Here is a 26,788-nt window from a genome sequence, read left to right on the forward strand (position 1 = left end):
ATTTAAGGTCTCTGGAGTCTCTCAACGTCAGCTGTCATTGTAAGCGCTTGCGGAGTAGCTCGCTCTAGCAGGCTGTTGTTATCGTGAATTCTCGCTCTTTTGTGTCCCTTTGAGCCGCAGACGTTGACTTTTACAGGGTCGACCACATTGAGTACGACTGACACATCTTCTGTTCCATTCGCATACTACAGCTCATTTAAAGAGGATTTTATTGAACTCCTTTGGTGTTTACATGTGTATTCTGTATTTTCTACAGAAATGGATCGTATGCCTAATCATCTTGTAACATTCTGCTGGATACACAAGTCTTAGTGGGCAGGGACTTACTGGCTGTACTTCATTTAAATAAATTAAACAGAAATGTTGTATGGGTCCCCACTCGCATTTGCCCGATTGACTTCCTTTTGAACAGACGGACATTATGGAAGCATTTCCGTGACCCTCACTAGTTGATGATGTGATGCAGAACAGATCACACGGAGCATAAAGAGATCCGTGGAAATGAAATATGAAACCAAACCTGCATACTGTTGGTTACCATGGAGATCCTGGTTGAAAAATGAGCCAGCATTGTGCGGCTGAAAGACACGGTGGCACCCAGCATTGCATTGCATTGGCTTGCTAATCTTACTTTGTGAGGCAAACCCCCGGCCAGCATTCACACCCAAAACCCTTCAGAGAGAACCTCTCGTGCCTTAAACCTCTTACTCGCAAAAACACTCATGTTCCCCTCTCATCTATTGTTCATGTGTTGTTGAATTAGTCAGAGTGGGTTGTGTCTTTCTCATAGAACCCTTAAACCAAGGCACTTTAGAGCCAGAGTTCAGTGTTCCCATATCCAGGGCTGGATTTGTGTGTATGTGGTTGTGTAGTAATAGTGGTGGTAGTCACAAATTTGCACATCGCCATGTTTTTGGGTGTGCCTGAAAAGCCTTGATGACCGGGGCGGCGTTTTTACACCCCCATGTATTTTGGCTTCTATAAAAAACATGGTTTAGTATTGCATGGAGCTATCCGCTGTACTTTTTTAAAGTATAGGAACAATATTACACTGTATAATGTTTAAGATAAACATAATTAATCACTATCCAACCGCATGATTTCCTCCAGCCGCAAAAGGACGTAAGCTTTCTTTTTCTTCTTTTTTTTCTCAGAGATTAGGAATCACAATTTTCCTTATGTTGCCATGGTAACTGGTCTTGCTCTGTCTTCCAGGGGAGAACGGTGGTCACTCTGTAGTCATTCACAGAGGCCTATATTCCCGCTGGCCCTGGTGGCTCGCAGACGTGGAGCAACAGCTGCCTTCGCCTGCTCTGGCATGCGCTTGCCAGCCTGTGTTTGTGCTCAACCTTCCATGTGAGATTTCACCTCAGGTCTGCGTCCACATTTGTCACTCTGTGAAGAACAAGTGCTAATGCACCCGCCGCGGGCTGAGGCTTTAAACTGGGCTGCATGGGGCAGTTTAAAGCTATGGTGAATGTATGTGTCAGAGGGATGGTGACGGTGGAGCCTCAGACTGGTTCTGATGCCACAGCTTATATTCTCATCACTGCTCAAGAGTGGCTCCGATACAGCCTGGATTCTGGATTGTTTATTGGCAAGTATGCAAGTCTATGCACCGGGGCCAATATCCCATCCAAGGTAACACAGTTGCTGCATCTGAAATATACGATGGAAGCGGGTTATGTCGCTTCTTTCTCATTCCTGTTGAGATATTACACATGCACATTACCCATTTGGTCAGGTTCTAGCTGAGTTAGCTACAGCTAGCTAAATGTCGTTCATTTGGCAATATTTTCCAATTGACAATCCATGTCTGTAGTACTACGTACTTAATCAACGGGGACCATGGTAAATATCTGACCTGCTAAACATAACCGTATTAGCAGCATTGATAGCACGCTGGTGTTATCATTTAAAAAAAATCCTCTGCACTGTGTGTGCGCATGTGTTATCCCAAAATCCAGCTCATTTAGAGTCTGTTGCGGTCTCATCCAACGTGCTCAGAGACACTCAGACAGTATATTTTTGCAGGTCTAATCTAACCAGCTACTTTGAGTCCAGCGTACTCTGGTTATAGCAGCGGCATTACGGATGCTTTTTCAAACCTTAGTGCTTTCTTAGTTGTTGACCTTAATCCTTGTCCCCAGGAAGTGCAGCCTTGCTCTGAGGCTCCTGTGTGCTCTGAGGTCAACTATATTCTGACCACCTATATCCCAGAACACCTTCGCACGGGCCAAGTGATAATTGGACGTTCATTATGAAAACATTAAAATACTTTTTGGACCCTGGGTAGCCCTGGAGATGGTGTTTTTGCAGCATTTAACCAAATATCTTCTAAAGAAAAAAACCTTGTTTGGTTAGATAGCTTTCAACATTCCTAGACACAAACACATTGAATACATTCCTTTAATATGTGTATTTTTGGCAAGGTTTTGGATGGTGGGTCATAACCGCTATCATCGGTACAGTGTCTCGACTACATCACAGGGCAGAGAGCCTCTGGATTTGCGGCAATGGTGGATAAGTAGTTTAAGGCTAATCTCAAGGAGGCCAATTGATTGGCCTCACCAGTGAAGCAGCATGTGCAGCTGTCATTGTGTATTACTGGTGGAGATTATGGGGAAGTGAACGCGTGGAAGGACAGAATCTAACAACCAACACTTTCCCTCAAGAGACCGGGGGGGGGGGGGGGCTGCAGCTCTGAAAAGAATCTTAAACCCCAAACAAACTCCCAATTACCCATCTACCTCACATGCTCTAACTGGCACTGTTCTGCCCTGATATTGCCTCTGAAAAGAAAAAACACAGTTTCATGATTATCGTTTTTGTCCTTCCTGCTGAGGAAAGAAAACTGTGGTTGATCAAATCAATTGAAGGAATAATTGAGAAAGTCTTTAGTTTGAGCGTTAATCAAGAGTGGGTGTGGATAATATCATCCGTCATTGTGTAGATAGACTTGAATGCTAAAACAATTTGTTAATTCACCCTTTAGTCAATTGCCTGAAATTGAATTTGCAGCTAATTTAATGATGCATTGTATCAGTATCAGTACTTCTTCAAGAGGAGATTTCAATGTTTGGTCTTTAGTTCGTTCCAGCTGTTCCCATTGCATTTGTTTATGATGGATTATTACCGTGACTTAAATTTGACACAACCGGATCTACAAAATCTTGTTGACATCCCATAGTATTACTTTGCTCACACACACAGCGCATAAGCATCATACTGATTATGAGTGCAAGTGCTCCGATGATGGCAAGCTGCTTTTTATTTAGGCAGGCTGGCACATTGAGTCATACTTAATTAACATTCCTTGGATATTAATGTTTCCACAAGAACGAGTCCCATCTGTTATTGTCCCTGATAAATAATGTGAAGTATACCTGGCCTATTTCTGATCTGTGCCCAGCTCGCTAATCCAACATCTGTTCCAACGGCTCTGACATTCATTAGTTCTGATATTGTCTCAGAGTGCCAGCAGCGTTACATGTTTTAATATGGAAACTAAATACGGAAACAGTTGGTTTAGAATGCGCCCACACAGCTACTGACGCATTCATTTCTGATTACTGGCTCACAACTGACCTGCGGTTCAGATCTTGGGGGAAGCGTCTCTATCACAACTCAGACAGAGACCCAAACGCAGATATGGGGAATAAGGGTTTTAATGAAGAGGAATTCGGGCAGGCAGTGTCGTTGTCGGAGGCAGGCAGGAGTTCGGTGCACGGGAGATCAGGGGTTCAGAGGTGGCAGGCAGTGTCGTTGTCGGAGGCAGGCCGGAGTTCGGTACACAGGACGTCGGAGGTACAGAGGTGGCAGGCCGTGTCGTTGTCGGAGGCAGGCAGGGGTCAGTACACGGGGGATCTCAAGAATTGACTGGAAACTACTGGAAACTACTGGGATATAACGCTGGTAAGACCTGGTGAAACACACAAGACGAACTGGCAACAAGAACAGGGAGAAGACACAGGTTATATGCCCAAGGGATAATTGACAAACAGGGAACACCTGGTGTGGGAGGAGACAAGGGAAAAACAGGTGAAAACGGGTGAACACAATTAGGGCGTGACAGTACCCCCCCTCCTAGGGGCGCCACCTGGCGTCCTACCTGGTGCCGTACCTGATTGACTGGGGTGGCGACGGCGAAAGTCGGCGATGAGGGAGGGGTCCAAGATGTCCCTGGAAGGAACCCAGCAACGCTCCTCCGGTCCGTAGCCCTCCCAGTCAACCAGGTACTGGAAACCCCTGCCACGCGGTCGGACCCTCAGGAGACGCCGCACTGTATAGACTGGGCCCCCGTCAACCATCCGGGGAGGCGGCCGAGGAGGTGGGGGGGGAAGGAGGCGACAAAGAGACACAGGTTTAATACGGGAGACATGGAAGGTGGGGTGTACTCTAAGGGTACGAGGAAGAACCAAACGGACAGCAGAAGGACTGATGACCCTGGAGATGGTAAATGGGCCGATAAACCGGGAAGACAGTTTCCGGGATTCCACACGGAGAGGCAGATCCCGAGTGGACAACCACACTCTCTGCCCCTTACGGTAGCGAGGAGCAGGGGTCCGACGGCGGTCTGCCTGTCGGCGATACCTGGATGCCGTCCGGAGAAGAGCAATCCGGGCCCTCCTCCAAGTCCGACGACAGCGGCGAACGAACATTTGGGCTGAGGGCACCCCCACTTCCGCTTCCTGGACAGGAAAAAGGGGAGGTTGGTAGCCGAGGGAGCACTCGAAGGGGGAGAGGCCCGTAGCAGATGATGGAAGGGTGTTACGGGCATATTCCGCCCAGACCAGCTGTCGACTCCAAGTGGTGGGATTGGAAGATACAAGGCACCGCAGGGTAGTCTCCAGGTCCTGGTTGGCCCGCTCCGACTGACCATTAGACTCTGGGTGGAATCCGGAGGACAGGCTGGCTGACGACCCGATGAGGGCGCAGAACGCCTTCCAGAACTGGGATGCGAACTGGGGACCCCGATCCGACACCATGTCAGTGGGAAGTCCATGGATCCGGAAGACGTGTTGTATCATGAGTTGGGCCGTCTCCTTGGCAGAGGGGAGCTTGGGTAAGGGGATAAAGTGGGCTGCCTTGGAAAACCGGTCCACGACAGTGAGGATGACAGTGTTGCCATCGGAAGGAGGAAGACCGGTCACAAAGTCCAGTGACAGGTGGGACCACGGGCGGCGTGGCGTAGGCAACGGTTGAAGGAGGCCGGCCGGAGCTTGCCGCGAGGTCTTACTTTGTGCACACACCGTGCAGGCGGAGACATAAGAGGGCACGTCCACCCCCATGGTGGGCCACCAAAACCGCCTACGGATGAAAGCAAGGGTCCGGCGAGCCCCGGGATGACACGAGAGGTTGGATGAATGGCCCCACTTCAGAACTTGAGACCGCATGGGGTCCGGAACAAACAGGCAGCCTGTAGGAACATTCCTAGGGACCTGGCTTGACCGCTGTGCCTTGCGGACCTCCGCTTCTATTTCCCAGACCAGGGATGTAGCCAGGCAGGAAGTGGGAAGGATGGGCCCGGGATCCGGAGGGGTGGTAGCAGGGCTGAAGACTCGAGACAGGGCATCCGGCTTCACGTTCTTGGAGCCAGGGCGATACGAAAGAAGAAAATTAAAACGGCTGAATAGCAGAGCCCACCTGGCCTGCCTGGAGTTGAGTCTTTTAGCGTTGCGAAGGTACTCAAGGTTCTTATGGTCGGTCCAAACCAAAAACGGCAGCTCCGAGCCTTCTAACCAGTGCCTCCATTCCTCCAACGCCATTTTGACGGCCAACAACTCCCTGTTGCCGACGTCATAGTTCCTTTCCGCTGGACTGAGTCTGTGGGAGAGAAAGGCACAGGGATGCAGTTTCTGGTCGAGGGCTGAGCGCTGGGACAGAATGGCTCCCACGCCCACTTCCGAGGCGTCCGTTTCCACCACAAACTGGCGAGAGGGGTCGGGTTGGATGAGGATGGGGGCCGTGGTGAAGCGCTGCTTGAGATCTGCAAAAGCACGAGCCGCTTCAGGAGACCAGCGAAAGCGGACCTTGGTAGAGGTGAGAGCGGTGAGGGGAGCTGCCAAGGTGCTGTAGCCCCGGATGAAGCGACGATAAAAGTTTGCGAATCCCAGGAACCTCTGGAGCTGAACCCGGGAGTGCGGTTGTGGCCACTCCTCCACCGCCTTCACCTTGCAGGGATCCATCCGGATGCTCCCAGCTGCAATGATGTATCCCAGGAACGAGATAGTGGAGCGGTGGAATTCACACTTCTCCGCCTTGACGAACAGCTGGTTCTCTAGGAGGCGCTGGAGCACCTGGCGGACGTGAGCAACATGCTCCTGGGCAGAACGGGAGAATACCAGGATGTCATCCAGGTACACAAAGACGCACCGGTTCAGCATGTCCCGGAATACGTCATTGACCAGTGCCTGGAACACTGCAGGGGCGTTGGTCAGACCGAAGGGCATCACTAGATATTCATAGTGGCCGTTAGCGGTGTTGAAAGCCGTCTTCCACTCGTCCCCTTCCCGGATCCGAACCAGATGGTAGGCATTTCGCAGGTCCAGTTTGGAGAAGACCGTCGCCCCCTGAAGGAGCTCGAAGGCTGAGGAGATGAGGGGAAGCGGATAGCGGTTTTTGATGGTGATGTCATTAAGGCCCCTGTAATCAATGCAGGGGCGTAGGGATTTATCCTTCTTGTCCACAAAGAAGAATCCCGCCCCCGCAGAGGATGACGACGGGCGGATAATTCCTGCCGCTAGAGAGCTCTCCACATAGGCCTCCATGGCCTTGGTCTCCGGACCAGACAGGGAGTAGAGACGCCCTCTAGGGGGGGAAGTGCCAGGAAATAGGTCGATGGCGCAATCATAGGGGCGGTGCGGGGGCAAAGATGTCGCCCGGGACTTGCTGAAGACTTCCCACAGGTCCTGGTATTCGGCCGGAACGGAGGACAAGTCAGGGGGGTCCCCCGATGCCGGGTTGGGGGAAGGCGAGGAGTGTTGTGCAGCCCCCAAGCAGTGGGCGTGGCAGAATGGGCTCCAGCCCTTTATGGAGCCCGTTGTCCAATCAATGAGGGGGTTATGCTTTTGAAGCCAGGAATGGCCCAGAACCACAGGCACGTGAGGAGAACTTATAAGTAAAAACCTGACGGGCTCGCTATGATTGCCAGAGATGCGTAGAACCACTGGAACGGTACAGAGCGTCACCTTGCCAAGGGGCCGGCCGTCCAAGGCTCGAGCCTCTATAGGAGTGGAGAGGCGTTGGGTCGAGATGCCCAGTTGCTGGACCAGGGCGGAGTCAATGAAGCTCTCGTCAGCCCCCGAGTCAATGAGCACTCTGATGGTGTTGGATTGGGCCCCCCACAAAAGAATTGCATGCAGCGGGGCACGGGTAGTATGAGTCCAGGGAGTCTCTGTTTGGCCCACCAGCATACCCGCCCCTACTGATGAGCCTGCTCTTTTAGTGGGCAGGTGGAGATGTAATGGCCGGAAGTGCCACAGTACAAACAGCTGCGGCTGCTAAATCGCCTCTCCCGCTCAGCAGGGCTTATTCTCGCCCTTCCGAGGTCCATGGGCTCTGGTCTATCGACTTCGTGAGGCCTCGGATAATTACGGAAAGACTCTGCTGAGCCCCTAGTGTCTCTTTGGTTGGAGAGCCGGATACTTACAGTTTGTGGGGGGTTAGGGGGGGCTGATTGTCTCTCCCGGTTTCTATCCCGCAGCCGGCTATCTATCCGCATAGAAAGGTTCACGAGGGAGTCGAGATCAGGGGGCAGCTCTCGTGCTGCTAGCTCATCCTTGATAATGTCGGACAGCCCATTAAGGAAAGCGTCGAAGAGAGAGTCGGAATTCCATGAACTATCCGCAGCCAGAGTGCGGAAGTCCACCGCGTAGTCTGACACGCTGCGAGAGCCCTGTCGGAGTCGCAGGAGTTTACGCGCTGCTTCCCTCCCCGACACCGGTGACTCAAAAACCTTCTTAATTTCGGCCATAAAGGCAGCCAGACTGGAGCAGATGGGTGTTTGCTGTTCCCACACTGCCGTAGCCCAAGTTCCTGCCCTCCCGGACATAAGCGAAACGATGTACGCTACCTTGGAACGCTCCGATTGAAACGAGGATGGTTGTAGCTCGAAGATCAGGGAACACTTGGAGAGGAATGAACGACAGGTTCTCGGGTCTCCAGAATAGCGCTCAGGAGGTGGTAAGTTGGGTTCCCGAGGGGCCGTGTTGGTTACCGGCAAGGCCGCACTTGCTGCGAGGCCACCTTGGTCTGGGGCAGGTGTCAGCCCCGCTGTAGTTGACTGTCCCATAGACATCCCACGAAACTGCTCCATCAGGGATTGATATGTCCGATCGTGGTGGTCAGAGAGGCTTTGAAGTCCCTCCATGACCCGTTGTAGGATGTCTTCGTGCCTTCCTATAGCAACTCCCTGAAGAGCGACGGCATTCCGGAGGGAGTCAGGTTCTGCTGGGTCTGTCATGGCCAGTTCGTACTATCACAACTCAGACAGAGACCCAAACGCAGATATGGGGAATAAGGGTTTTAATGAAGAGGAATTCGGGCAGGCAGTGTCGTTGTCGGAGGCAGGCAGGAGTTCGGTGCACGGGAGATCAGGGGTTCAGAGGTGGCAGGCAGTGTCGTTGTCGGAGGCAGGCAGGGGTCAGTACACGGGGGATCTCAAGAATTGACTGGAAACTACTGGAAACTACTGGGATATAACGCTGGTAAGACCTGGTGAAACACACAAGACGAACTGGCAACAAGAACAGGGAGAAGACACAGGTTATATGCCCAAGGGATAATTGACAAACAGGGAACACCTGGTGTGGGAGGAGACAAGGGAAAAACAGGTGAAAACGGGTGAACACAATTAGGGCGTGACAGTCTCGCTCAGCGGGGACGTAAATGATACTGGTGTGTAGTGGCTTGGCTTACTGGGAATAGGTGCGTGAAACCGGAGCCCCGGTTGGTGTGTGCTTCGGCTCAGCGGGCCGTGACAGATTGTGGATTGGATGAGACTTTTCAGGGTTGCAGTTTTTCCTGTTTGTTAATTAGAGGGGCTGATGAGGACTTGGTGCCATTATGAAATACTTTCTGTGTTTTTGAGTTTTGCTCATTCATCCATGTGTGAGGTGTAATCTTCAACCTGCTATCTATTGACTTGATCATCTCTTTGATTCGGCTCTCTGGTGTTTTTGTTTTTTTTATTACCACCATCTGTCCTGACCGAGGTTGAAGCAAGACTTCAAATTGTAAAGAATGTCTTTGACATGTGTATTCAGAATATACATGAAAGCCTTGTCTCTATTGGCCCCGAGTTGTGGGAGTTGTCGCTCACAGTTACACTCAATTAATCTCTTAATTAACCTATTGATTGCCTCGCTTCCACAGTTGCAGTGCTGTACAGCGTTCACAGCTGTCTCTTCATTCAGTAGGTGGTGCAGGTTTCACCGCACTAAAACTTTGCCACAGATTTATTTTGCAATATGCCTAATATAAATAAATAAATAAATTGTCAGGTAGCCTAATACATAATCAGTAGTCTGACAATATTTTTTATTAAAATCTATAGTAAAATGTAAAATACATTTTTCTATATTTTAATTTACAGTTTGGCGAGCAGAAAACAACCTAAAGGCTTTTGTCTCAACTGGATAGGAAACATGTTTTCTGTACGCATGTATTTCCTTACAACTTGAAACTGGTGCGGGGTGATTCTTTTTTTTTAGTGTGAATATTAACAGCTCTTTGAACAAAAGTCTTTCCAAGTCGATTATTCTTGAATGACTATGATAATATTAGCCGCTTAAAATGTGTTGTTCGGTTCTTCGGTCTGCTTTTTTCTCGTGAAACAAAATGTGGACTTTCTGGCTAAATGTGAAGTGACGTAACCCTCCTCCTCCCCCCCGTCCCCCTGAAGCAGTGACAGTAATCCCTGCTCTGGGAGGGAGAGGTAGCTGAGAATAACCAGCATGGGTGCAGAATTTGAAGCTCCCCGAAAAAGATTCAGGCAGATGAAGGAAAAAGAGGCCAGTCTTTTTTTGGGGGGTAATCCCAGCTGTTGGAAACCCTCCGCTCGCCCTCATTTTAATGTCACTCCGTGTTTGGAGTGCTATGGCATGATAGAACTTCAGATAGAATAGTTTGTTTAACACAATACAGTGACTTAATATTTGCAAACACAGCAAAATATTGCTATTATGTTGGGTTGAACCTTTGATGCTGCTCGTTTGCGCTCAGCATTAACGATGCAAAGCCCCCCCCCCGTAAGATGTGACTGATGGCGCTCTGACTAACAGCAGGAGGTCCTCGCCTGCAGCGATGTGCCGCTAGTTATTCAGCCGCACAACGATCACGACAGGGCGCTTAATTATTCTTTATGCAGAATCAATATGTTTTCTAGCAGCCAAGGCGAGCTCTGCCGAGGTCAGGCAGGCGAAGGGGGGGGGGGGGGGGGCTCCCTCCATTCAATCTCAGGGACGTTATTTTCATGGTTGTCCTCTGGGGCCCGGAGGCCGGCCTACTGTGACAGAATTATTCCGACAGCTGCGGCAGCCCAATCATCACTTTTTTTTTTTTTTTTGTTGAGATTTTTCATATGCAGTAGGAAGATTCTTATTTGTATTTTGTGGAAAAGCCTATAACAGAATTACATGTCCATGTTACGCTGGCTTTGAATGTTCTTTTGCTGACTATGACATCATATTTTAGTTTAGGTATAATTGTGTTAAAGCTTTCCATATTACGAAAGCGCCAGTTCCACAGTTTGCGTGGTCACACGTCCGTACACGCAGGTAATTTCACAGGCTTATCAGCGGGTTTGCCCTCCTCCTCCTCCTCCTCCTCTCTTCCCTCTTTGTCAGCTCCCTGCTGAAGTCGAGTCACCCTGGGAATCTCTCCGGCACGTGACCCGAATCTCAATGAGCTTTAGTTGCCGCTGACCTCTCTGTCCTGCGCTTCCCTTGGCAGCGCGGCGTACGCAAAGACGAGGCATGTGCCGTCAGGGAGTCATGATCGCAGTTTGTGCTTTATTAACAGACTCGTGCAGGCGGTGTGCACATACGTTTTCAACAACCGCACGAGAATATTTTGGTGTGGGAATGTATTTGCCTTTTGCTGTGAGATGTTCTGTGATCTCAGCTCGGCCTTGGGCAGCGTTATCAGTGGTTTTCTTCAAAGGATCTAAAATCACTCCTGGGGATTTTCGTTTTCACTCGTCTTCACTTGGAAAAGTTCCAGAAAAGTTGTAATGAATCTCCCTGAAGAAATGTTTCCAGGCCTCAGAAGTCAGTTCGAGAATATTTTTGTATAGCTTTAAAAATATTTTTAACCGCTGGAGGTAGTTGAATTTGCCAACGTGACCTTTTCACACCTAATTTGCTTATCCTGCTCTTTAAATCAAATTCTCTTTCGTCTTTGTCTTCAACCTCGATTGGAGATGTTGCTGAATGTCACAGCTGAAAACCTCCTGCCGCGAGATGGCGGCTCATTGGTCTGTCGAGATACAACTGAACGAGCAGGGGCCTTTGGACCTGCCTTCTAAAGACACAAGGCGATACTAAACCAGTTGATATCGGGTCCAACAATGACCGACTACTTGGCTCGAAAATGATCAACTACTCCTCTATTGTACTCTGCATGTTCAACCATGCAACCCCTTTGTTCTCTCTGTCTTATCTGGAGCCTTAAGGCATTGGCAGTCTGTTCACCACCCACCCAACGCACTCCCCCAGCCAGACTTTGGTGAGCGCTGGCCGGCCCGGCTTATTGCGAGTGAAGTGGACCGTACCAACAACTCCTTGAGGAGAAAAGTGTTTAGGCTACACAAAGCTGCTTTACACCTGACCTTTTTATGATTGTTTTGTGCTGACAGGAGCTTACTAACAAGAGGTGGGATTCAGGGGGGTAAGTGGGCAGGGGAGGGGGGGGGGGGGGGGGGTGCATCTGTTCTACCCCGAAGTGAAACCCAAGTGGACGTCTGCGTAGACAACGCTGTCATCTTTATTTAGCCTCCCTGTGTCAGTCGGAGCATGCGGAGGTCGATGGCGTGTTAGTGTTCGTACACATGTAGTGCAGTAGTAGCATCCCTTGAGCTACTTTGGTCAGACCTAACCAACCTCGACAGACGGCCCCCGGCCAGGGGCCGAGGCCGCTGAATCGGGGGGTGCAACGTCTCACTCGGGAATCGGCTGCATCCGAGTAAACTAGCTACGGTGCTTTAATAGATGGAGGTAATAAAAAGGGGTATTGGAGACATTTTCGTGGCATTGCGGATGATGAAAGAAATGTCATCCGCTGAGCATGACCAGAGAGGTGAGAGACTTTTTAAGACTCTAACCTTTCTGGTGGGGGGAACCCTGCATTACATATGTAGGGAGAGAGAGGAGGGATTTATTAAATCAATCGTCTAGGCTCTGCATGACCGTTGCGTAGCATGCTAACACGAGACTACTGAATGCTACACGTTAGCGTGTTGACATTTGAGCGCATTTTGAGCTGGTTCGCCTGCAGACGTTCGCTTTTCACACAGGCGCTCACACATCCGCCAACCGGGCTTTGGACCCTTTGCATTGTCACATGTGGCAGCCGTTCCCAGCTGTCAATAACATGGACTACTATGTGATATCTAATTTGTTAATAGTTTACGGCTACATAGATGCCACTATGCATGAATAGTAAAATGAGCTTCAGTTTCCGGCTCCTGGTACAGCAGGCGGTGTCATGATTTACTGAGACACTTGTGCTTTTCTTTCTATCACAAGTCAAACCATCTGCTTTTGTGTCTTTTGCTATTTTTACGATTTTTTAGTCCAGCAGGACTATAACTCCAGTGTTCAACAGCTGCATTTAATCAAGCCCTCCCCGGCTCCAATCAGCCTGCGCCTCACCCTCCTCTGCTCGGCTCGTGGTCATTCTACGCTGTCTGCTGACTTATAATGCTGGAAATGAGAGTGTCCCAGTGAGAAACACTCTTCAGCCTTCACTGCGTTCAGCTCAGTTTCTTCTGCTGGTCTTGTTCCTGCAGTCTTCAACGAGCACATTTGTCAAGATCTGTGCAGAAAACCGAATTGAATCCGGCGTGTGTGCGTGCGTGTGTGTGGCGGGAGGGTTTTGGCTGACGGCCTCTTTTCCTCCAGCCTTATCGTGGCTTCCCTCATCAGCGGCATCACCATATGGGAACAGCGTGTTTGTGGTGTTGGGATTGCCCTCTGCACTGCATGGGGCTGCCCGGAGAGGGAGAGAGTGGTGACGGGGGGGGGGGGCATGTTTGAGGAAGATTACGGATTCAGTTGGCGAAGTGTAAACCCTCTCACTAAGCTTGTAGAGCTTTACTTTCTTTTTTCCCAAAGCATTCTTAAGAACTCAGTGTCATTTGCCTTTTGAAATACTACACAGATTTACACACAGGCAACTCACTTTACTGTCGGATGAAGAGAGGATTCCAACGCTGTTCTGCTTTATGAAGGAAACTCTTATTTTGTCCAAAGAGGTAGAGGAGAAACCGCTTGAAACACACACTCGACAGCAGCTGTGGATATTCAAGCCAGGGGAACTGCTACCATAAACACATTCAGTAGCTGGGATTCACTGCACACTGGTGCAAACCAGTCACGAGGAAGCGGCCATGCAGAAATACCCTTGTTGGAGGACAGAGCTCTGTGTCTCCTCGGACCGCCTGCGACACAAGACGATGTTTTAGTGGAAATTCCTGACATTTATTTGACCTTCCTTGGCAACCTGCTGGCTCAAGCGTTGTGGTGGCTTTCTGAGGTTCTGGTGTTATCCCATTACAAGCATTTGTCAGAAAGTGGGCGTCTAAGTCAGAATGTACTGCATGTCGGGTGTAGGAGGCCAGAGAGGCTCAGGGAGAACCTTTTATCTCGTCCTAATACTGTATTTGCCGGAAAGGCTGCTGGTCCATCATCGATGAGCGCAATGACACGGAAAACACCGATCAAAGGATCCAACCCGCTCCAGCTGCAGCTTTTTGTCGCCTGCTGCGTTGTTTAATTCCAGGATGGAGGAAAGCCATCATCTATTTCAGTGACCATTTCATTCCACAGGCTTTGACAGTTTGTATCTCACAACTCCCTTGTGTCAAATTGTTATCACTGGGCTTTCCTGAAGTCTGGTTTCCCTCGTTTAAATCAGAGTATCGAACTTCACTTGTCACTGGAGCTGGAGCTGAGGACACGAGTTTAACGTATCTTCTTACTTTCTGTTCCACAGCAAAAAGCCTCAGGCAAGGTGCTTTTAGACATGGTGTGCTCCCACATGAACCTCGTCGAAGGTGACTACTTCGGCTTGGAGTTTCAGAACCGTCAAAAGATGATGGTGAGTAAGGATGGATATGGAGGTAATACATCAGAACTGTCACCGCTCATAACCAGCTACTTAGTCATCTTTTTTCCCCACACAGGTTTGGTTGGACCACGTGAAGCCCATTATGAAGCAGCTCCGACGTAAGCGTTTCCAAATGGTTTATTTTTTGCAAGGCACACATTTCTTCTTCGTTTTTATCTGTAGAAAATAGCCGTTAAATCAGTTCATCAGAGCAACAATGCAGATCAATGTGAACCCGTTTTGTATTTTATGCAACTGAGCAAAGTCCACTGGGAGGCCTACATTCAGTGGTCGGGTTCTAACTACACCTCGCTAAATAAATTGCCATCTATTGCAACAGTTATGGATCCCACCTCCCTGGAGGTTATTATGTGCCGTTTTTGTTTAGTCTTCTTTTAGAAAGATGTTGATTCAATTTCATGTTGATTTTGGTGGACTGCATTTCTTTTGTCCAGGTGCAATAAACTGGCAACTAAATGTATTTTGTATTACTGCAAAACTCCTCATTGCTACACAGGACCGAAGCAGACGATCCTTACGTTTGCTGTGAAGTTCTTTCCTCCGGACCATGCTCAGCTACTGGAGGAGCTAACTAGGTGAGCTTTTCTCATCATTTTTTATATCCATGTGTGTTTAATCCTGGAGTGGCCTTTCAAATGTGTCTTTATTTGATGTGAAAAACTTCAGTTGGGACTGGAAGTGATCGTAGAAACATAACTGAGGATTTCCCTCAGTTACTTTGCAGATGATTTGTGCCTCCCTCGGCTTTGTATTCTGTCATGACTGCCGTGTTTCTAGTTTAAGCCCTCTGGAGAACAGCGTGGAGCTGATGATTTTCTGGTTTCTGTTCCGTCGGCGTGGAGCCGACTTGTGACTTGTGTGTTTTCAGTTAGAGTTGATAAATAATGGGCATAGAGACAGTAATGCCCCTCTGACAGACCTACTTAGTGTTAAGCTTGGTTAAAACCTTAAGATAATCATGCTTCAAATGTTTTTTCCTGCTGAAGCAGACACTCCTCCAGCATGTGTTCAGGGAGCAGCACTATGGATTTGCAATCCCAGTTTCGCCATGTCCACTGATAACATATTCGTTATCCGTGGACCTTGGGTTTTTGGGTGGGCAATGATTATTTTCTATTTCAAACTAATACCCAATTACTGACTTATTATTTAACCTCATTGGTACACCTTTCTATTAAGACCATATTGCTCTGGTTTGCATGCAAGACGAGCAGCACTGTAACTAAGTCAGCAAATATAGACTTATAATAATATAGATTAATTAGTGTGAACCTGAAATGTGCACCATTGTGTGAATTGAAAAGAACCAGTGTAGATTAAATCTGAAATTTAATTCCGTTAAAGCAACTACGCTGGACGTCCTGTTAGAATTCTTCGGTGCACGGCGTTTTAATTAAACTTAGTAAAATGAAATGACTTTCATTTGATCTGTCTGCAGCACTGGAAGCAACCAACACTCCTCTATTGAATCTGTGAACACTTCTTGTTTTTTGGATCCAGGTATCTGTTTGCACTCCAGATCAAACAGGATGTTTCCTGTGGACGTCTGACCTGCAATGACACCAGTGCAGCACTGATGGTCTCCCATATTATCCAGTGTAAGTTTCTCATGGCTGCGTCCTCATTTTGCTCGACAGAGGCCGCACTATGCTGATTTTCTTTTCCCCACCCAAAGCTTATCATCAAACATTGTCACACAGCACACTGCACCATCACAAATTAATTATCTCTGTGTTGCTATGGATACCTTTTAATACTCTTGCAGGACTACTTTAGAACATTTACAAATTGCACAAAGATTAAGGTATCTGCTCTGCACAGTTGTGAATCAAAACAACCGGGTCGTTTTTTCATGGTCTGCCCTGATCAGAATGAACAAGCCATTCAGATTTAGCTCCGCATAAAATGCTCCCTGCCAGCTCATTAGAATATACTCCCCATGACCCGAGACCTGCAGAACCTTTTACAAAGGAGCGTCATATTTCTCCAAGCCAATATGAGCAGGGACAGAAGTACATTGAGGAAGACAGTATGAGAACATGATTTGTTTTGAGCTGCTGAAGCATGTAAATGTCTAAACCTGAAAATGAGCATGATATGTCACCTTTAATGTTGTTTTTATATTAATTTGGCACAGATCATTATTTTGCAGCAGGTATTTTGACAATGAAATGAACTTTTTTTTTTTTCTTCAGCTGAGATTGGTGATTTTGAGGAGAGTCAGTGCCGGTCACACCTCCTCAACAACAATTACATCCCGGATCAAATACCCCTCATTGACAAGATCATGGAGTTTCACTCCAAAATCATGTGAGTTTCTGCAACTCGACTTGTGTGAAATGTGCGCACATCTTTAAATGGAGCATTTATGCGATCCAGTTATTTATTATTGAAAACATCACTGAAATCACGGCTGAACAATATTTATTCTCTTCACCCATGAACAGGATCAGTTATTTCAGAAATTGTGGGTTCCCCACTGGGATGTTTTCTTATACGGTTAACACGTTTAGGAAAATGCTGCAAGCTGCTAGAAAAGATCTTCAAGCAGCTGTTTTGAGCTGGGTTAGAAAGGTAAAAACACAGACTTTCTAGGGCCTACTCTCACGTTTGTGTGAGCTGAGATATCAGCCTCAGGTGTAAAAGCCATATGCTGCTGTGTGTATATCATTGGCAGCTCTGAAAATCTCCTCCCACCACCCTCCCTTCAATAATGTCTTCATCCGTGCACCGATTTGAATGTGAGCTCCTTGTCTCACCTGCATGTTACAGTGGGCCGTGCAGGAGGAACAGAAAGGAGCTCCAATTAGACTTGACTGCTCTCTTTCACTTTCTTTCCAACAGTCTTTTTATACTTTATAAGAGTAACTGCAGTTGTTTTGGCAGGGTGCCTTGCAGAGTTAAATCTCTTGTTAAGTACCACACAGGAAACAGGAAAAGATTTAGCAAGTAAGATTAGTTCTTTTAATTTAGTTGTCTCACCCTCCTTAGTATAGTCCCATTTCAAAATACACTGAGTACAGTACTGATGCATATGTTTACGAATGCTGGGTCTTTTTTATTCTATATTTTTCTTGCATTCGTATACCTATGTGTATATTTCTCTAAATAGCTATCTAAACCAGTAATAAGCACTCAATACTCTCTGCTCATTCTACCGCTCTCAATTCCCAGTTGGACATGAATAAAAATAAAAGTTTGTTTACCACAAATGTGACGGAAACGTAATTAAATGGTGCATTTGTCTAGGATAGTTTTCAGCTTGGGTTTACTGAATAAGTGGTGCTCAAGGGAGCATTTCCAACAACAGCCTGGTGCGTATAGAATTAATTAAAAATAAACTGCCGTACCCACGTTCATGTAATGAACACACCCGTGCAGCAGTGGCTTATTTAGTAAAGTTTTTTGACCCAAATGGGTGCCTTTTTATCAGTCTTTGGCTCTACAAAAGCTCTTAGTAGTGAACAACATTGTTTGTTGATTTGCATTTATTAATTTTTTTCATTATTTGAAGAAGGGAAAACATAACATTTTGCCAGCATGGTTCTTTAACGTTGAAATGTTGTATCTTGTGTTGCTAGAGGTCAATCACCAGCAGAATCGGACTATCAGTTACTAGAAGTGGCTCGCAGGTTGGAGATGTATGGGATTCGCCTCCACCCTGCCAAGGATCGCGAGGGCACGAGGCTAAGCCTGGCCGTGGGGCACACCGGTGTCCTGGTCCTTCAGGTGAGTCACACGGGTTCGTAGGTCAACGCGTGGCGTGTTCAGGATGGTTGGTGTAACAACTTGTCTACATGGTACTGACGTAAAGGTTTTTTTTCATCCCTCCAGGGGCATTCAAAGATCAACGCCTTCAACTGGTCAAAAGTGCGTAAACTGAGCTTCAAAAGGAAACGTTTCCTCATCAAGCTGAGGCCAGATCCAAATGTAAGTGAATTGCAGTGTGTGATGTACAAAAACCCACCAGTGTCTGGTGGTGTGAGTAACGTTCCTACGTGTACCCCAGAGTTCACCTCAGGGCACTCTGGAGTTTCTGATGGGCAGCAGGGACTGCTGCAAAGTCTTCTGGAAGATCTGCGTCGAATACCACGCCTTCTTCCGCCTCTTTGAGGAACCCAAGCCTAAGCCCAAGCCTGTGCTCTTCACACGCGGCTCGTCCTTCAGATTCAGGTTGGTTTGCATCATAAAGCTCCTCTTTGCGTCGTCGTCGCTCCACATCCTACCACGGCTCTCCGCGAATGATCGCCTCCTCTCCGCTGTTCTCCACAGCGGTCGCACACAGAAGCAGGTGATCGATTACGTGAGGGAGTCTGAGTTTAAAAAGATCCCGTTTGAAAGGTAAAGGCTGTGACATTTTTAACACATTTGGTCTAGTCCTGGGGTGCTCAGAGATTTTAACGTTGACCTTCGACCTCCCGTCTCCCAGAAAACACAGCCGGGTCCAACACAACGTCCGCCTGTCGCCGCTGCCTTGTCCGCGCCCGCAGGACGTGCCAACAGAAGTGAGTGACTAAGTGACTTTACGTGCATTTGCGGCAGACCGTTGTCCGGGTAGTTTGTCATATTAAGGATCTCATTATGGTCATAAAAAAAACCCCAATGGCACTGAACGGCATTAGACATCGTCTCTCCTTGACACACACAGAAGCTAGAGGTTGCACATTAGGGAAGCTGTATTCTGTGGGAAATAATCCTACATGTGGCCAAACACTTTCCAGGCTGATTTAAAGTCGGATAGAATTTGTTGTAAACAGCATTACTATTCACAATCAAATTAAACACAGTGATTAATTAATGAGACTATCTGTCTCTTTCTTTCAGGGTGAGTCTCCCGAGGACGGAGCGGACTCTCCTCCTCGCCGTCAGTGGAAGGAGTCTGTGTTGGTGAGTGCAGAAGACACCTCTGCCTCGAGGACGACCAGTCCGTCTCACCAGAGGAACGGCCGCGAGGACAGAGCGGGGCCCGTGTCTATGGCCGAGGAGACGAGAGGCTCGACGCCGCCGACCCACCCGGAACGTCAGAGTACAGGTCCAGCATTTCAGGCTGCTGCTAAAGGCAGCTGCTCTTCCGCCCCTTTCACTGACCGCGGTGCTGTTTGTAGTGAATATAACCAGACCATGAGGTTGAATCATAGGGAGAAGCCCGCGCTGCGCTGTGGGTCCGGCTCAAGGAGCACAAACGGGCCTGTGCAGGAGCCGCTCCTTGGTAAGGTACTGCACAGGGAGTCCCCTTCCTCCTCTAAGCAACTGCTCCACATGAGCCTTGAGCTGGACGAGTCCCTCAAGCAGTCGTACCAGAAGATGGAGCAGGCTCCTTTCCGCAGTGCCGTGGCGGACCTCGGTGCCCAGTACAGAGAGAGGCATGGCGTCAGCCCTCTCGCGGCGTCGCGCGCGGGTTCGAGGAGTGGGGTCCCCGGTCCTGCCGAGGACAATCATCAACCGATCTGCCTCAGTTACGCCGAGCGGAACGGCTTCGGCTCCCTCCCCCCTCGCTTCGAGGACGGCAGGTGCTCGCCGGCCCCGAGCCGCTCCCCTCGATTACAAAAGCTGAGTCAGCACTTTGAGACGGACCCGAACCAAGGGCCGCCGTCCCCCGGGCAAGGATCGCTTCCCGTCCTTTCTCGGGCCGAACGCGTGGCCGCTCTCGAGCGCCGCATGGCTGCTAATGGTTTGTCGGTGGCGGGCGTCCGGTCCAAGGCCGGCTCGGGGCTGAAACGCTTCGGGCAGCCTGGTGTCACGCACGTGGGCCCGGTTCAAATGAACGACTGCTCCACCACCAGTGGTTCAGAGTCCAGTGAGTCTGAGGTGGAAGCTGGCGGCAGCCCTCTGATGGTCGGTAGTGCAGCGGAGGGCAACTCCACCTCCCTTATTCCCGTGAACAGGTTTTCCTTTGACAGCCTGCAGCTAGATGAGGAGGCGGAGGAGGAGGACGGATGCTGTGCCTTCAGCGATGAGGAGGGGGCACAGATTTTCAGCTGCTAGTGCACGGACAGCTTCCGACCGTCTCCAAAGGAGAGTTTAGAGGTTTTTAGATTGGTCATGGTGGTGTGGGGAAAAGCAGGGTTTGGTGGATGATGGATTATTTCTGTCAGAGGAATACTCAAATCTCCACGGAAAGCACCTACCTAGTATCAGACTCTTTTTTTCATTGCGAGTCGCTTCCCTTTGCGAGATTTCAAGCAGGAGGAACATGTTTCGGGTTTTCTCGTTCGGCACACTGAGCAGGTTCACACACCGCCCAGTTCTTTTACTGTATTCGCACGTCCATTCATAAAAACACAAGTGCCATGTTACTAAATGCTGCAGAGACTTCAAGGAATTATTGGCTAATTTCCTGTCCGTTGTACAGTTGCACTTTACATATATTTTGCATTTAGAACAAGGTCTAGTTGTTCCTGGGTCTCAGATGCCTTATGAATTCCCGGATCAGTTTTTATTATCTGCAGATATTTCTGTTATTTATTAGATAGATATGTTTTCTACATTATAGACTTTGCAGTGTTGTGGTACACATTCATTGGTACTCTTGGTCTGACATAAGAGTAGTACATTCTGAATGTAGTTTCTGAATTCAGACCAATTAATACACCAGCACGAACACCTGGTTGACATTCAATAACGTTTATGTTCACACTGCCTTCTTCTCTTTAAAACTTGAAATAGAAACGTCTCGTGTTCTCACATAGCCGGCAGGAAATAAAACCGGAGTAAAGACAAGCTCACAGCGCCTCTTTTGAATATCCTTCTAATCGTGTTAGAAAAGCAGCAGTTTTGGCCGCAGACATCTTTCAGCCACTCCACAACAGTTTATGGCTCTTGTGCTCACCATCGACGTCCCCCTAATTCTCGAGTGTCACTCACTCTCGGTGAGTTGGTATCAAGCTCAGCCCTCCAACCAAATCTACTCTAGTTTCCAAATATGGCAAATCACCAGTGCACTTTTATCTGTTGATCACCTTTCTGGATTTCTTTTGCTTTTCTGCCCTCGTGTTTATTTGTGCTTTCAATGCTACTTATGTCACATTTCTGTTCTTTCTTTCTTTGTCCAATGCAACCACCTGTCTGTCTGCATGAAACTGTCAAATTCTTTTCTGTTTTGTTTCCTACAGCTGCATGTGAACCTGTTTTGTTACTCACTCCACATCTGTTTAGTGAAGAGAGGCGACTTTACTAATATCTGGGTTGCCTTCTTTGCAACGATCCAGCTCATGGATAATTATTGCAGAGCAGGTTGAGGATGACACCACCGTTTAGAATAATTGGGAGCAGGTTTCTCTGAATTGTGTACGTGTGAAAGGCAGTTAAGGTTCAACAGTCTCCTGAGTCGTCCATCACTGTCGACCGCTTTTGCTTTTGTGCTCTAAAACCTTTTTAGCATTGACGTCCTGCAGCGTAATGAGATTCTGCGGGTTTATTTGGATCTATAGATCCCCTTTCTTTATTAGCCATTGAAGTTACAGATGTTTTTTGGGTGGGATTTCATCGTTATCTCATATTTCATCACTATCATTGTTAATGTTTTTTATTCTACATGGAAATGACAACAATAAGACTCAATCGGTATCGCCTGTGTCTTACCCGATAGAATTTATTTATGTAGCATTAAATCATAACAGAAGTTAGACCATGTTCTACCGCTGTCTTTCTCACCGTGTTTCCCGTCCCTCTCCATCATAGCTCCAATAAAAAAGATTACAAGTAACCCAAACGTTTTTGCTGGCATGTTCATGTAGGAATTACGTTTTGTTAGATTTTCTTAGATTCACCGCTAACCATATTAATAGTTGCTTGAAATAGATGGATAGTCATGTTAAAGCAGATTTTAGGAATTCATTTGATGACTAGAAATTCATGCAGTATATTGCTGGATTCTAAAACTGCTTGTTGATATACAGTTATTGAACAGATCAGTTTTGCTATTTTGAGTAAATTAATAGTCCTAGTAATAGTATTTGTGGACTTAGGAATGGACATTTCATTACCAACTCTTTCAGGACAGCAATAACAAAATCATGAAATGTCCCAGCCTGTTTATTTTATAATTTATAAAGATCTGTTTCATATGTTCGGTAACGTCTTGAGGACTGTGGCTTTGACCTCATATTGCTGCTTTCCTCCTAATTTATATCAACTTAATTTGTATATATGTTCTTCTAGAGTCAATAAAAATTACCTTTATGACACAAGGTTTATCCTGAATCTTCTTTTTAAAAACCCCAGTGAGTCGCCGTCTGGTGCTTAGATTTCCTTTTCACCCTCCCTGTAGTTTTATAGTGTTGGCAGATGTATATCTGGCTTTTTCTTTTTTTTTCGGCTCTCGCTTGCAGCAATCTTGTAGACGCGCACTGTGGTTTCCACTCAGCTAGCATCCTTAGAGGTCATAGTTAATCCTTTCCCGGGTCGCGCTGGTCCGTTGAGCTGGTTCGTGTGAGTGTAATCGCTGCTGTGTTTGTGTCGTGACACCAGAGGACAGCAAAGGAAGGTGGGCAAGCTGAAGAATAGTAAGTAAGCTCGGTGAATAGTGTCGGTATTGAATGACCCCAAATGAGCTGCTCCTGTTGATCACCCTTTAATACGTGTCTCAGCCTGTGTATTGATTGATGCTGCAGGAAGATGGAGATGTCTGGACTTTAGAGCTCAAGGGCAGTTTTTTTTTTAAGACCCTCTTTTGGGGACAAACCTTTTTGGACATACTTCAGTCAGTTTGGGTTTGCCTGCATGATATCACGAGGGGTTTGCCATATTGGACTATAAACTGAATTCTAGAAAGTAATTTAATACTTTGGAATTTGACTTTTTTAATTTGTTGATTTAATCATTTTGAAAAGTCCATGTTTCTTCTTTTATGTTTAGCCAATGATCCCAAAAAAGGTATTGACATGTTTATCTATTATCTATATATATACATATATATATATATATATATATATATATATATATATATATATATATATATAAAATCTCAGAGAGCCAAACTACACTCATCTTTTGAAGAAGGAATTTCCTGTTGTCTATTTGAATGACTTGACTAATTATGTTCTTCCCTCCCATTGGCTGCTGACCCTCGTACAGAAGTGGCGCCCAACAGCCCTCACCCGTCTGCGTCCTCTGGCCACTCGCTCGGCATGGTCAACGGTCAGAGGTCACTGGAGCCGTGCGGTCACAGTCCCGACGGCCGACCGCCTTCCCCCCTGACCAGCCCGCTGCTGAACCACGCCGGCAGCGTTCGCACCGACGAAGAGGACGAGGTTCGAAGGAAGGTTGGTTATTTTTGATTACTATTTTTCTTCTAAGCTGCTACGAAGCCGGTGGCGTATACTCAATATAGCACTGGAGCCGGGTTCCCTATCCTACATTACAACACGCAGGGAATGAAGCGGTGTTGGTCTAACGCTAACAAATGGGTTAATTAGGCGATACGCTCGCTAAACTTGTTCAAGTTGGATAGTTAATTTGAGCTAATTCTCACGGTCTCCTCCCTGTCGTTATGTCAGAGGTTCCCAACGGACCGGGCCTACTTTATCGCCAAGGAGCTGTTGACCACAGAAAGGACGTATCTGAAGGACCTGGAGGTGGTGACTGTGGTAAGAGGGAAAAAAAAAAACGTCATTTGCCAAAATACTGCTCTTTCTTTCCCCCTGCGTTGTCCTCTGGGGGAGAAAACATTGATTATTGCGGTTATCCGCTCCACTGCGGAGCGCCCGCCTAAACGCAGACACGGACATCGACACCGGAATATTTTGGCAGACGCAATTTCATTTTTTATTCATTCCACACACCCGTGCTTTCGAATTCCATTCATCTCCCTCACTCAAGGCTCTGAATACTAAACAGAGTTTGGTGTTTAAAGAGATTCAAGCGCATGTTCCCTCTGCGTGTGACTCCCCATTTCAGTCTCTTCCTTCCAATGACTCTGGCCCGGTGCGTGTGCGTGTGCGCCGTTTCAGTTGGTAGTTTGTCGAAGGAAATTCAGCGGAAAACAGGATATTAAACGTGCGGCTCCTTTGACAGGGAACAAAGAGGATATTCTTCTCTCATTGAGCGATTTCCCCCGTCATGTGATTTTCAGAGAAGCCTTCCGCACATCTCGTAAATATTTGGGTTGGCTCGTGTGCTCGTTCTTTTTACAGATGTTCGTGCTCGCTCCCTCTTCCCACGCTACGGTTGGTACTGTGGTTTGGGGTGAAGGCATCTAAACAACAGCTGGCCGTTCTTCTCCAGCACGTCTAGAAGCACTCGGGCTTCCCCTAAAACCCACTTTCCTTTCCCATCACGCCGGTCCAATGACGCTGTTTTCTGGGTGCCCCCTCCCTTATTAGGGATAATCATCGCAGTGCTCATACATGATCTGACAGATCATGATGATTTTTATACCATCGTAGTGAGCTCTGTTACATGGGGTCTTTATCTGAACCAGAAAATGAACACTCAAAAAAGTGTTACTTCACATAAAGTTTGGCCTTGACTAGTGTGATGTGGCCTTTTGAAAACTTGAAAATTAAAGTGCACACACTGTGAAAATTGGGATGAAGTATCTTAGCACTAGAATTTTTAAATGACATATTTTATTCTGCATCTTTAGGTATAATTATTATTAGGTATAATTCCTCCCTTCAAGATTATCTTTTCTTTTTTACTATGCGTTTTCTTAGTCTAAATGAGATCTTTTACAGGAAAATGCATGTGGATGTCCAATAGGTTTTCGTGTGAAGCAGTAAAACCCTCACTGTGTGTGACGTCTCTTCTTCCTACATCCAGCAGTGTCATTTGACATTTTTACACTATTCGAGCCGTACTATCCTCCGATGCAATGCATAAGTCAGAGGCCGCATTGGCCTTGACGGAGGATGTTTTCCCTTTATGTACACCATATCTTTATACCCCTACATGTGATTTTTAGTCTTTCCAGAGTGCTGTAGGACAGGATGAGGCAACTCCAGATTCTCTGATGAAAAACATCCTCTGCACCTTCGAGCCTCTGCACAAGTTCCACAAAGGTTTTCTGCGAGAGGTGGAGCAGCGGCTGTCTCTGTGGTGAGACCATTTCATTTCGCATACGTCACTGGTTCTGAACATGTCCAGTGAGTTGGTGGTTTGGTTGTAACCCAATTCATTTCAATTTCCCCTTTTTATATTAATGAGATTTATTGGCCTTTAGTCTGAGAGTCCTTTTAGATGACCTCCGGGTCTATCGTCTCCATGGCAACAGTCGTGCTGCACCGAGGGTTTTTTTCTTGCCTCTGGGCTGTTTCTGTCTGATCTCCTTAATTATGTTGGGCTTTATTTAATGCAGACACACAGATATGCAGGCTGCAGTGATGCATGAAGGCCGCATGTCAGGACGTATGTCCATTACCTGCAGACATGAATCTGTTTCATCTCAAAGGCGATTTTGGCTACACATTGTTAGAACTCAAAGTTAAAGCTGAAAGGGAGAAGAATCACATTCAAATATTGACGCAAATGATGAAGTAATGCATGTGAAATTTTTACAGGAGCTTTGCATACTCAAATCCTCTGGCTGAGATGTACCTTTGGTTGTTGTGAGCATGAATGGAATGCGACAGCATTCCATTCATGTCAAACATTAGGAATGTCTGTCAAACATTAGGAAGTATAGATATGTGTTTTATAGACAGTATAGATATCTTTTAAAGTTACCGCGAAATTACTGCACAAAAACAATTCATATTTTAAGTGGATCGGTTGATGGCGACCCATGAACGGCTTTACTTTGTGCAGAAGACGTAATGCTGAAGGGCGACACCTGCTGGTGGAGATTTTTCAGCAAAGTTTAAAAAGCCTTTTCTAAGAATTTGTCTTGCATAAAATACAGCTCTTCTAAATAGTCAATTAGTATTAAGTGATTTTGTGTAGGGGGTAATTCATACTAAGAGATAAAAAAAATCTAATATATAAAATCTAATTCCTCATGTGTATTTGTTTTAGGGAAGGACGCTCCAATGCTCACATAAAAGGAGACTACCAGCGCATTGGAGATGTCATGCTGAAGAACCTGCAAGGCTTAAAGGTCAGGCGCCACTCTTGCACATCTGCTGCCACAGTAATTAATTAATACGTACTAATTAAACCTTAATCCATAGCCCCTGACGGCAAACCTGCATAAACAATCTGAAGTCCTGTTGGAGCTGGAGAAGGCGTGCAGGGCGTCCCGCAGGTTGGAGGGTCTCTGCAGGGACTTTGAGCTGCAAAAGGTCTGCTACGTCCCGCTCAATGTCTTCATTCTGCGGCCTCTGCACCGCCTCAGCCACTACAAGCAGCTCCTGGAGCGCCTGTGCAAACATTACCCAGCTACTCATGTGGATTTCAGGGACTGCAGAGGTACTACTTTTTACTCTTTTTAGGTCGAGTGCTGCAGAATAATCTCAACAGTCTATCTCTAATGATCTCTTGACTCCTGCTGGTTGTTCTACAG

General features: G+C 47.2%; 1 protein-coding gene across 4 annotated transcripts in view; it reads left to right on the forward strand.

The window, feature by feature from the left end:
- Positions 1 to 26,788, forward strand: part of LOC120833909 (FERM, ARHGEF and pleckstrin domain-containing protein 1) — a 45,044-nt gene that overhangs the window by 11,873 nt on the left and 6,383 nt on the right. For all 4 annotated transcript variants that reach the window (XR_013452994.1, XM_040201543.2, XM_040201544.2 and 1 more), the window contains exons 3-18: positions 14,215 to 14,319; positions 14,405 to 14,447; positions 14,846 to 14,924; positions 15,850 to 15,947; positions 16,545 to 16,659; positions 17,931 to 18,078; positions 18,184 to 18,279; positions 18,359 to 18,522; positions 18,622 to 18,690; positions 18,779 to 18,854; positions 19,174 to 19,381; positions 23,425 to 23,612; positions 23,847 to 23,936; positions 25,253 to 25,386; positions 26,302 to 26,383; positions 26,457 to 26,694. Coding sequence is in view for 3 of the 4 variants with exons in the window: in XM_040201543.2 (XP_040057477.2) it covers positions 14,215 to 14,319; positions 14,405 to 14,447; positions 14,846 to 14,924; positions 15,850 to 15,947; positions 16,545 to 16,659; positions 17,931 to 18,078; positions 18,184 to 18,279; positions 18,359 to 18,522; positions 18,622 to 18,690; positions 18,779 to 18,854; positions 19,174 to 19,381; positions 23,425 to 23,612; positions 23,847 to 23,936; positions 25,253 to 25,386; positions 26,302 to 26,383; positions 26,457 to 26,694 (1,933 nt within the window). In the remaining variant the exon portion in view is untranslated. The remainder of the gene's footprint in view (positions 1 to 14,214; positions 14,320 to 14,404; positions 14,448 to 14,845; positions 14,925 to 15,849; positions 15,948 to 16,544; positions 16,660 to 17,930; positions 18,079 to 18,183; positions 18,280 to 18,358; positions 18,523 to 18,621; positions 18,691 to 18,778; positions 18,855 to 19,173; positions 19,382 to 23,424; positions 23,613 to 23,846; positions 23,937 to 25,252; positions 25,387 to 26,301; positions 26,384 to 26,456; positions 26,695 to 26,788) is intronic.

This window comes from Gasterosteus aculeatus, chromosome 16 (assembly GCF_964276395.1).
Source record: "Gasterosteus aculeatus chromosome 16, fGasAcu3.hap1.1, whole genome shotgun sequence".
NCBI classification, from domain to species: Eukaryota; Metazoa; Chordata; class Actinopteri; order Perciformes; family Gasterosteidae; genus Gasterosteus; species Gasterosteus aculeatus.